General features: G+C 29.7%; 2 protein-coding genes across 7 annotated transcripts; one reads left to right on the top strand and one right to left on the bottom strand.

Moving 5' to 3' along the window:
* The first annotated feature begins 4471 nt into the window (after positions 1 to 4471).
* Mlc2 (myosin regulatory light chain 2) lies at positions 4472 to 8345 on the top strand. 2 transcript variants are annotated; one of them, XM_012280777.2, is made up of 5 exons: positions 4472 to 4629; positions 6657 to 6890; positions 7047 to 7230; positions 7400 to 7472; positions 7878 to 8345. In XM_012280777.2, exons 1-5 carry the CDS (start codon positions 4627 to 4629, stop codon positions 8029 to 8031), a joined length of 648 nt encoding a protein of 215 aa, XP_012136167.1. In that variant the 5' UTR covers positions 4472 to 4626; the 3' UTR covers positions 8032 to 8345. The 2 variants fall into 2 exon arrangements, with proteins under 2 accessions (XP_012136167.1, XP_076394795.1); XM_076538680.1 differs by lacking the exon at positions 4472 to 4629 and adding an exon at positions 5582 to 5599.
* A 328-nt stretch (positions 8346 to 8673) lies between these two features.
* Positions 8674 to 12418, bottom strand: LOC100880109 (pyridoxal phosphate homeostasis protein). Of its 5 annotated transcripts, none has more exons than XR_013040214.1 (5): positions 12111 to 12418; positions 11624 to 11984; positions 11291 to 11532; positions 10694 to 11209; positions 8674 to 10598 (listed from the first exon to the last, which is right to left on the bottom strand). XR_013040214.1 is itself a non-coding variant. In XM_003701323.3 (4 exons), the coding sequence occupies exons 1-4, from the start codon at positions 12180 to 12182 to the stop codon at positions 11138 to 11140; spliced, it is 747 nt and encodes a 248-aa protein (XP_003701371.2). In that variant the 5' UTR covers positions 12183 to 12418; the 3' UTR covers positions 8674 to 11137. The 5 variants fall into 5 exon arrangements, 1 of the variants encoding a protein (XP_003701371.2); XR_013040215.1 differs by having other exon boundaries at positions 8674 to 10995; positions 11064 to 11209; XR_013040213.1 differs by having other exon boundaries at positions 8674 to 10983; positions 11064 to 11209.
* Between the last annotated feature and the right edge of the window lie 2 nt (positions 12419 to 12420).

Here is a 12420-nt window from a genome sequence, read left to right as displayed (position 1 = left end):
GTAAGATTTTTAGCCTTTATTCCAGGGTTGTGAATTACATTTTGTTAACAAAGTAACCCAAAGCAATTGAGTGATTTGGGTCCTTCAAAGGAAGTAATAAATGGGCACCATGTGTTTATCATCGGAGTTCGAGCGCGTAGGCCCACTTTATTGGGGTGCACAGTTTAGGACCATGGAATAAACTTCTTTAAGAAAAGGTATATTGGTGTTAAGAAAGCGTGCTTTTCTGGCCTATTAGAAGGTTATTGTCAATTGTTAAGAACGTCAAGTTGTGGAGACGTTCATATGGTCTTAAATATCAGTTTAAAATTCCAAAGGTGAAACGTTTTTGGGTTTGACAAAATACCCATAAATATTACCTTAATTATATTCCGAGCAACTCGGAACAGACAGAATGAAAGAAAATACATTGCTTTAGATAAAGTATCTATTATTTCCCGCTGCTCTTTTTATTTAAAATCAACTAAATGAAATTAGTATGCGCCTATAGAATGATGACCCAACTTACACTGCTGCACAAAAATACGTATGTATTAAGGCTGTTATAAAACATTTGCGTTTGAACATTTTAGGATATTTATACCAGTAATTAACGTTATAAGATTAATTTCTCATTGTATTACCACAGTGTTTCTTTAGCAAACACTAGCAAACCTGTGTTCATATATGCACACATATTAAATATGAAGGTCCATGATGTAATAATATTTAAACAAATGTTAATCTTGATTATTTATATTATTACATGGAGGATTATTTACATTATTATATGAATTATTGATTATTTACTCGTGTAAAATAAAATTTCACAAAACCACATATAAAAAATACTGGATAAATATTTTTTTCGCACAAAAGAACATTTACGAGAAAAGGTATCATGAAAATTTGAGAAGCACTTAAAAGCCAGCAAATAATAAGATAAGGTGAAGTTGGGCAAAGTGCGTAAACGGGCAAGTGAGTATACAGGCTATTTTTATTACAATATGAGCCAAATTTCTCCATTTAGTATGTTTGTTTCCTTGTTTTGTTTCACTATATTCCGTTTTATATTTCAGCTAAGAGTACTTGTTTGCAGTATAGAGTACTTGCATAATGCAGTAAAAAAGCATTTTATAGCAGATTTGTTAATAATTCTGCTCTTGCCCCATTGCACATGAAATAAAGTTTCAAAGTATTTAACTTCAAGTTACGCTCTTACCCCATTTTCGGGGAAAGTGCAGAGTAGTTGACATTTTAAACAATTTCCTATCAAAATCAAAATGTACAAGGAAAATTAAGGTCCTAGTTAATATTAATTAAATAGTAGTAATTGTGTAAAGCGTTCGATATCTCAGCGTTAAGTATTTACATGGCAGACTGAAAATACTTACGTTTAAATACCAATTTTACAAAAACCAGTCTGCACTTACTCCACTTCGCCTTACAACAAAATTGGAGAAGATTGAAAAAGCTTATATCTTGTATCAAAAAAAGATGACACTATTATGTAATTTGCCTCTGTTCTAGAAGAATAAGCTAATCAACTTCCGGAGCATGCTATTTAAACTTTAAGTGTCTGAATACATTCAATGGATCAGCTGACCTGACTGCAGATGCACTCATTCATAGACAGCAATACGTGTAAACATACATTATTTATTTCTATATAAAAAAAGAGGAAATTTTCGTTAGTTTATGTAATCATCTGAATTGATAAAAATAGTCATATATTTTTAAAACTGATAAAAGAACATTTTTGGAGATATACAAATAGCAAAAATAATATTAATTAAAAACTCTCATGTATTATAATTTATAATTTAGCTGAAATGTACATATATAGAAAATACATAATCAAATTTTATTCAAAGTAATATGAAGCACTGCAATTTTAGTGCAATTCCCATTAAATTGTATTGTAAATATTTATTCTAAATATTGATTGAAATTTGTTTGCGATAACTCGTATACATTTATTAGCAAATATAAATATACGTGCTACTATTAGTTTTGAAATTATGCTTGCGTACTGTATTTAATTAATGATAGACTTTTGCGAAATGAATTAAACTATTTTGTAGAATCATATAAAAATGATAAGCGTAAAATGAAATGTATGAATATTTTTAAAAAGTATTTACAATATAAAAAGGTTAATTTCCTAGTATTTAAATGTTTCGAATAACTAATTATTTAGTAAAAGTTTCATAATTATTTACATGAACATTTCAAAATCATTAAACTGTTTCTTTTCATAAAATTATATTACTTTTTTAACTTTTTACTGCAATTAGATATACATTCAACAATTATAATAATTTCAAGCTTTTCTTGTTGAGATCAGTGAGCAGCAACTACAATTATATGGTATATTATAACTATAATATACATGGCATTCTAAATATAACATATAGTAATTTTTGAGGGTGCAAAGAATAAATAAAAAAACTGTATAGCGTTTTTATCTTTTTTCCCTTTTTTTTCCATCCTGTTCCTTAAATTAAGATAACCTGAAATATAATTATAACTGTTGAATTCTTTAATTATGTTAAAAATCTAAATAAACAAATATATTTATGCGATTTTATTAAGAAGAAAACTTGATATCTTTGTAACCTCTCCCATATTTAATATATCAGAAAAATATATTTCTCTAAGCACTGTAGGTTCAATCAATTATTTTATTTAATTAAATACCTACACATATGTTACGCGTACAATATTTTTAATTATAATTTTTGTATCCCTCAGTCTATACCAAAAATATAAGATGCAAATAATTCTAAAATATAAGTTTTAGAATTCATCTTTAACAAATTACTGAAAAAAATTTATCTAAGAAACATATTTTAAACTCTCATAACAAATTTGTCTATTTTTCGACCGTTTTCCAATTGTTATTAAATGGAGTTAAAAATAAAAGTTCGAACGTTGTTGAGTTTCGTCAATTACGTCGGCTTAAATCGAACTCCCTTCTTTATTTTTTAAAATAAATTTAACTTCATTAAAAATTTTTCATTATTATTTTATCGCTTTTTGAATGATAAATAATATAATTCGAAAATAAAAAAAGTTGAACAACGAACAATTTTGAGAAGTGTTAAAAAGTAAAAGAACAATAATAAAAAACAATTGATTATAATTTTAACAATATAAGGCTCTGCTTTTAAAAATAATATCAATATATGTTAAGAATATGTTCCTGAATAGCAGGTAGATACTATCTTCTTCGCAAGCGACCTACTATCCTCTTGGATCAGCCAAAAATAATGATTGGTTTTTGTTCGGTATCAATTTCATTTTTTATTGTTTGCTTTATTAAAAATAATATAATTACTTTTAAATATAGGAATTATGATAGATAATAATAACAATAATGATATACAGAATTTAAAGATAGTAATATAGAAAAAGATTTAATATCTTAAACAAGTTTAATTTTAAACTGAAAATATTCTTCACTTAAGTATTATTTAAATAATCAAATTATATACAAGGCTTAATTTAATTCACAAAATTTTAGTTCCTATGTTATTTTTATATCATTTGTCTCTTCTGTCTAATTTTGAGATTGCATGTATTTTGAAAAGTACATTGATGTATACATATAACCAATAGTCATATTTTGAAAAGAATGTGTTATGCAATTATAAATATTATGAATAATTTTAATATATTTTCTGTGTTATAATTACCATAATATAATTCAATCATCAAAACGACATTAAAATAAATGTAATAAGAAAACTGGTGATAAAATGTGCTGAAAACTTGGTGATGTACACAAAATAGACCGATGTTTTCTGCTCTCAAACATTGGATAGTTATTTGTAGTAGCCACGTGCTTTGGGCATTGGTGCACAAACTGAAAATTCTTTCCAAATACAATAATCAGTATTAAAACGGTATATTATATTGTTACACTACTTTTTTCATTATATTTATTATATTACGTAAATATTTGCTAAATTACATAACATTTTGTTCAAGTTAATATTTATTAAACATATTCAAAATTCATACAAAAATTATGTGTTTCTCAGCTTCTTACATCCAAAATACATTTTATGAATTTTCCAAGTGTAAAACGAAGAAGCTGCTCCACATAATTAACTAGGCGTACAATGACATAATCGGACTCTTCGTTCAGTTCGCACTGTAACCAAACTTTCAAAGACGTAGAACGATTTATTTGTACTAATGATTATACACGCGGTAATAGAAGAAGACGACGAAGAAAGTTACTTCCTTGTTTGGCGGCGCGCGTGTGACACAACAGAAAGCGCCGAGACCAAGATCGCTGTAATCATCTTCCTCCTTCCGAGGTATCCTTGACTCATATTTTCATTCTGTAAAGCAAATTTCAGCTACAAAAAGGGGCTGTAAGAGGTTCTCGTCGTTCGCACAATCCTCAGCAAACTGTTTTAGTCGAAACATCGAAAGGGTTGCTATTTTGAGATGGCTCGCACTAAATATGGTCAGATAGGCGTTGGCGTTATACCCGGGCAAGGCACCCCTGCTCAAGCACCAGCAATGTAGTGGGGGAGATCCACCAAAGTTACTTAGCCAAGTTCACCTCTATGATTCCGACAGTTGGTTCGTTGTGACCATCTCGCACCATCCTCTTACAAACCAACTGTAGACATGGTAAGTAAGTGCCGAGTACACCAGGAAGTACGCGAAACATTTTCTTCGTTAAGTTCCCTCTAGAAGTGAAACGTTACGAGGGAAAAAAAATTGGAATGTTATGTATCGGATATGTGAATAGTGGTGGATCAGTCGTAGGGGGTTAAACTTTCAGGAAAGTCGATGACTTATATAAACTGTGTTGGAATCGTATGCCAAGTGATGAATTCATCAGAGCGCAAACTTGCACCAAAGACATCGCAGATTGTGCTAATGAAGTGTAAACAGTGATCTTCCTTAGATTTTTGGCGGTTCGCCATTCCGTAGTTGGATGTTATTATTTGCTTTGTTTCGAACTGTGCATCTTAACTGTATCTACAGGTTCTTATAGATCTTCTTTTCGATTTTCTATGTTATCCCGTTCAGCCCCTGATTAAGCAAAATTGCAATTTAATTCTAAGTTAACGAATTTTTCTTTTAACGTAATTCTTACGGTTTCTCTTTGCAGAACATATATATTTATCTTGTAAAAATTGCAATTTGATAAAATAAAGAAACATTTATGATATAGAAATCTTCCAAACCAATTATATATTTTATCTTTTGACGGACATCATCTGATCGGTATATTTGCAAGTTCTCATGGAGTGAACATAAACGATCTTCGGTACTTCCGTTCTTCTAACTTCCGTATGTCCGTTACATGTATTATAAAAATAAGAGAATTACGTAACTATAGTAACTCGAGAGGCCGTACGAAATAAACGATCTATATATGTCTTGGCTTCTTTTCAGCCATACCATGGATGATAGAATGATCCTATTTTTAGTTTCTATGAGCAACGCCTTCCGAATTTCTCTTCGATGTTATTTAAACTCACCCACTGCCAGCTAAACATTAGATAATAACTGGCATGTCAGGCTTTTATTGTTTGACTACCCCAGTTATAATTTCCTACATACCGAATTAGAATTTGATCGGAAGAAGATGGTAATTTGTTCCTATTATAGTTTCTATGACCATACATGTTAAACAATTTTTTTAAACAATTTATATTGAACCTTTGGAATTTAATTAAAGAAGTTAAAACTTTTATGAATATTATAAAAGATGATCAATTATTTAAAAGGGTTAACATTAAGATCACTAAACTCATCGTAATTAAGGATCTAGGTTATTTTAAATTATAAAGGTGCTCTTTTTTGCAATTACACTAATTTCTGATGAGATAAGGAAAGACTAAAAATGGTAGCTAGCATTCTCATGGCTTTGTTCGTGATTCATAGAGTTCGAAATTTATAAACGTTTGTTATTTAAAAACAATTACTTCTAACTACATAAATTTTTCATAACGTTGCCTAGATAAATTATTTTACAAATCATTCTTGTACCCTGAGTTTGTTTTATAATAGCATAGTATCCGAAATTATTATTTTTCATTTTTAAATTCGTTTTACAATTTACTTTTTTTGAAGTCGGATCTATTTATTTCTTTTTAAATTTTTATTTAATGTTAACTTCATTTCTACATTCTCGTAAAGATGTATAAATAATATACAGCTTTTCATCTTCTTAGAAGTCGAATTTCGTAAGTCTCTTTTTAGTCGGTGTATGCAATGGAAAAAAAATTCTCAGAATCTGATGTTTCTAGGTCTAGGAATTTGGGTTGGTTACTAAGTTAGGACATTTATTTTTACCATTGTATTTGTTTTTTTATTTTGAATTTCAAAGCAGGTCTATATACAGCACCATTCCCAATCGAATAAGATGATACTTTATTAACAATCAAATAAGATACTATTCATATAATTTACAATAAATTAGAAGTTATCAGAACAAATGTAAGCCTGCAGTAGTGCAAAAGCTGCAAAGAACGCAGACCCTATTACTGAAAAAACCCAAATTGTAGAAATAGCTTCATACATTTTTACCATCTATTGAAAATGTCACATCTATTATTATCACCGTTGCAAATTTGTTCGTGTCAAGTGACTTCGTGCGCATCATTGCTACTATTTTTATTTAATTTATTAAAATTCATTTTTAGGCGGATAAAGAGAAGAAGAAGAAGACCAAAAAGAAGGAGGAGCCCGCAGCGGCTCCTGCTCCTGAACCTGAACCAGCACCACCTCCAGCAGAAGAGAAACCACCAACTCCTACTGGTACACCTAAAGAATCTGGTTCAACTAGAGCAAGTAGCCGCGGCAGCCGCAAAGCAAAACGCAGTGGCTCCAGCGTGTTTTCTATGTTCACGCAGAAACAAGTTGCCGAATTCAAGGAGGTATGTATATTAAAATAGTTTTTCAATTATTTAACAATTTTTCAAACGACATTAAATAATATATTCTAACTGAACAAAAAGTATTATATTGTAAAAAAGTGTTGTATTATTGTTGATATATATTCAAACAAATATATTTTGTAATCATTTTTGTAGGCATTCCAACTTATGGATGCAGACAAAGACGGTATAATTGGAAAGAACGACCTCCGTGCGACATTCGATAATGTAGGTCGTCTCGTTACTGATAAAGAACTCGACGATATGTTGAACGAAGCACCTGCGCCCATCAACTTTACTCAGTTGCTGAATCTGTTTGCAACTCGTATGTCGGGATCGGGTACGTTATTACAAAAGCTATATTAGCAAAGCTTTTAAAAATTTTAATCTTATTTGTACAATATAAATCTAAGGTTGCAAACGTTAATATAAATACAAGTTCAAACAATTGCTTTAATTTTAATTAGTGTAATGTATTACACTCATTAATTCACTTGTTTTCATTTTAGGTACGGATGACGACGAAACTGTAATTGCTGCCTTTAGTACCTTTGATGTGAATGGTAAAATTGATGGTGAAAGGTGAGTAATAGTATTGGAAACATGAACTTTCCGTATTCGCCACCAGAGGGATCATCCGAAGTTCCAATTCTCGCAAGTCCTCACTTAAAGACATATTCCTTCATATACGCCCGGTAAGATTTCTCTTACCGCTCCTGCATTTAACTTTGTTCCTGTTTCATCCGTTCCGGTCCATACTTCTTATTAACCCGCGAAATATGAGAAAAGCATTTTATAAAAGATTTTGGAAAATCTGGTAAGACTTTTTATGTATTTCGTGTGTCTATGATGATTCCTATGTACGATCTAAGACTGATGCATTCCCTGCTGTCAAGTTTATACCTGAGACACCGTGTTTTTTTTCTAATTGAAAAACCTCTGTCAAGAATTTTAGATAAAATGAAAATTATTCTGTTTTTGCTATAGATTGAGGCACGCGTTGATGACATATGGTGACAAATTTACTGCGAAAGAAGTCGATGATGCATATGATAATATGTATATTGACGACAAAGGATTTATTGACACGCAAAGCCTTATCGCAATGTTGACTGGTACGGGTGATGAAGATGAAGAATAATTTTAAGTGATTTTCAGCGTAAAAATACTGTTAAATCTCTGTTCATTAAATACGAAGTCTCGTGTTAGCGTCAGAATCGCTTGATCTGCTTCTAAAAAACAACGTATGAAAGAGGAGACGTAATTATTCCTTTTATATTGTTCTCCAAGCAGAAAGTTTCACTTCAGACAAATATTCAATATTAACATCAATTAAATAACGAACGGTTATAGAATATTTTCTTGGAAGTAGAAACAGGGAATCTGTCGAAAAGCAAGACTTCGAATCTCCATATTATTGTTCATATAATAAAAATACTTTAAACTTTATAATAATGCCTCTAACTTTTTATCCACTATATACATCCATAATATAAAACACATTTTATTAATATCTTGTTTACGAATAATTATTAACAAAAAAAAGCATAAATTTAATTATTTTTTCATATTATTTGATATACATATTTAAAATAAAAGAGTGTATTTATTTCAGTAGATTATAAAGATCATATTTGATTTGTTAGTAAAACTAGAAAAATTGAAAAGCTTCTATCTATAAAATGTATGTTGAAAATATACTATATTCATTATGCTGTAAATGAATATAACTAATGATTACTTGTTATATGTAGAGAATTTTTCAGAAACAAGTAAACGTACATAAATTTTTAGTTACTGTTTATTGTGCAATTTTCAAGAATTTTATTACCATTTAAAAAGGGAACGCATAATTTTAGATTAGTATTTAATTGACTAGCTCGTATGGCATTTCAGACCGCCTGCCTGTTTTAAAGTTGGCACTTCGTCAAAATGTATACTGATGATAGGTGACTAAATTTAACTACATATGTATATATATATACGTTATAGCTTAGACGTAAACAATGGTACATGTTTTTGATCATTTATTAAACTATTTAGTTGTAAATTTAGGCATAACCAAAATTCATTAGGCAATAATAAATTAATGTAGCATATTATGAAATCATTTGTAATATTTTTTTTAAGTCACTTTTTACTTAAGCCTCAACAAGTCGAAAAAGGTGATGAAAATGATTATCAGGTTTTTCGATATATCTTCGTAATTTGATTTACATTCGCTTTATAATCCTTTACCCATGATTTGTTAAGTAAATTGATATTGATCGAAATTTGTTGTTCAATTACCAAATTTTAGTTAATAAGTAATACACTGCTCAAAAGAAATATGGCATAGAAAAAATTTAGGCAAAAATTGGCCAAATTTGACTGATGATAACTCCGTGAAAAATCATCGCAAAGTTATGCTCTTTTTTTTAAATTAAAGCTTGAGATCTCTACTTTAAGACCCTGTAGTTTGATTTTAGATTTGATGCATCCCTACCACAATAACACCGTAAATGTGAGGTCATGTTTGCAATATTGAAAATTACAAAGTTTGACGAAATGCATGGACTTGCCACATTTTTTTGGGGCGATACTGTTTACAGCAGCATAAAGGACAAACCTTTATCTTTAATTTCCAGTATGTGAAAAACCGCTACCATTTTTTTCTGCAAAGATACAGAACTTTAAAGAAACCCTTGCATTTATGGCATATACCGCCGGCATTAGCATTACCCGATATGCACCTCGGAGAGGTTGCTGGACAGATTTTACACATCATATGGCTCTGACAAGAGCCTTTCTTTGTGTGTATTTGTGTGTGAGTATCTGTGTGTCTGTATGTTTGAATTCTAATAACGCGTGTTTCCACCGCGTTGTTGAATTATCCCTTGCAGTCGATTACTCATGTTAATGCAAGCCCTAATTTCTTCCTGTGGAATGTCATTCCAAATTTCAGTTAAGACTTGCGATAGATCTTACAGATTGGTAGGTTGTCTTGTTAAATTTCTATAGGGTTCAAATTTGGACTTACTGCAGAATATGGAAGCAATCAAATTGAATTGGGACTGAAAAATTCGAGAATGATTCTCAACGAGGCTTCTCGACGATAATTCATACACACACACAGATTCTCACACACAAATACACACAGAAAAGGCTCCTGTCAGAGCCATATAATGTGCAAAATCTGTCCAGCAACCTCTCCGACCTGCACATCGGGTAATGCTAATGGCGGCGGTATATGCCATAAATGCAAGGGTTTCTTTAAAGTTCTGTATCTTTGCAGAAAAAAATGGTAGCGGTTTTTCACATACTGGAAATTAAAGATAAAGGTTTGTAATTTATGCTGCTGTAAACAGTATCGCCCCAAAAAAATGTGGCAAGTCCATGCATTTCGTCAAACTTTGTAATTTTCAATATTGCAAACATGACCTCACATTTACGGTGTTATTGTGGTAGGGATGCATCAAATCTAAAATCAAACTACAGGGTCTTAAAGTAGAGATCTCAAGCTTTAATTTAAAAAAAAGAGCATAACTTTGCGATGATTTTTCACGGAGTTATCATCAGTCAAATTTGGCCAATTTTTGCCTAAATTTTTTCTATGCCATATTTCTTTTGAGCAGTGTAGATAAAATGATTAGAATTTCGTTTCTTTCAGAAGTAAATCAGCCATTCAGTATTTGGAAAAATTACCAACATGAATTTAATTTTTTTTATCTGGAGAATTTAATTATTGTATGAAAATTAATGCCGATAAAATTATAATCGTAAATTCTTTCTATTTATTGTACATCATAAAAAAACGTACATACCAGACTTTTTCCATAAAAAGAGTCGATCACGTCGATAATTTTCTGGGAAAAGTCTCACTAAGTCTCTGTCCTTTACCCATGCATAGAAGTACAATATGTTAGAAGGTTTAACTACCTATTTTCCTATTGCCAGGTACAAATTTTTTCATTATTTTTAAGTGTTGAATTAATTATCATCATATAATCATTTATATTATTAAATTTGACGTTCTTTTAGTAATTTAAAAAATGATAATTTTTAATGGTTTCAGTAACTTGTGCTTATTATTTTTATAATCACAATTTTACAACTGTAACAATAACTACATAGTTGTAAATATCAATATTTTAATTTTTCATTTTATTTTATTTTAGTTATTAATTAACTTACCTCTTATGTTATTATAAATATAAGATATATTTATTACAATATAATACAAGAAATAATATATACATGTATTGTTTCTAGGTATCCTTTTTTGGTCTTTCTCCAAAAATAGCAGTACCTACTCTAACACTGGTACTTCCTTGTTCAATCTGTATAAAATTAATTTTGTGTTTTACTGTTACATTCAATATATTTACAAAAAATTTAAAAATAATCTTTTTTAAAATTACCGCATGCTCAAAATCATTTGACATTCCCATTGATAATTCTATTTTTGTTACATCAATATTCAATTCCCTAGATATTTTATCTCTGCATTCTTTCAAACATAAAAAGTCAGGATTTGGACCCTTTGTAAGGTCATATCCAAACATGCCTATTGTCATTAGCCCTACGAATTCTAAATTCTGACAATTATCAATAACATACTTTACAAAAGAACAAACATTTGCAACATCACAGCCATTTTTTTCTGAAAGAGTAATGTCTATTAAGAAAAGAACTTATTGTGTTTAATTATTAGGAAAAGTCAGTTAATATTATATTAAATTAATATCTAATACCTTCTTCTTTGCTGGTATTAACCTGTACCATCACTTTCAATTTTGAATCATCATGTTTTCTAAATTTAGGCCACGAATTATGTAATGCAGATGCAAGTTTTTCATTATCTACTGTTTCTATAATATGTAAATTTGGAATGCTTAAAACTTTATTTACTTTATTACGTTGCAAATGGCCAATAAAATGCCAACGTATCTGTGCACATTTTTCTAAAATGTTTGGATGATTTCCTTTTTCTACTAATTCATTTACATAGTTTTCTCCAAAATGTCTTTGACCAGCCTCATAAGCTTCTATGATTAATTCAGGTGGTTTTAATTTACTTACAGCTACTAAACATGGCTCAAAATACTTGTACTCCTACAAAAAAAATGTTATGATTTTATGCTTAAGTATACACAACATTATTATGCTTATGATGTATATAATGTAAATAATAAACCTATTTGACTATAAAATACTTGATAAAAAATGATTATAACATACTGAAGGTCTTTTAGCAGAAGCAGCAAGTATTTTATCACGAACTACTTTCAAATTGGCTGCAATTTCACCCATCTTTGCATGTAAATCAACAATATACTTATCAATTATACGTCATATTAATTAATCTTTCTTTACTTCTTGATAGTAACATTATCTACAAATATAATCTGTAGTAACTGGTGACATTAATAAAAATTATATAAAAATAATGTATCAAGTAGATACAAAATTATACAATTATATTTTATAGTTCTAATTAGCCAAACATTTAATTATACATTTTAAGTATGTAAAAAGTACTCAATCACTT

Source organism: Megachile rotundata, chromosome 13 (genome assembly GCF_050947335.1).
Source record: "Megachile rotundata isolate GNS110a chromosome 13, iyMegRotu1, whole genome shotgun sequence".
Lineage (NCBI taxonomy): Eukaryota > Metazoa > Arthropoda > Insecta > Hymenoptera > Megachilidae > Megachile > Megachile rotundata.
This window is presented reverse-complemented; position numbering and strand designations above follow the sequence as displayed.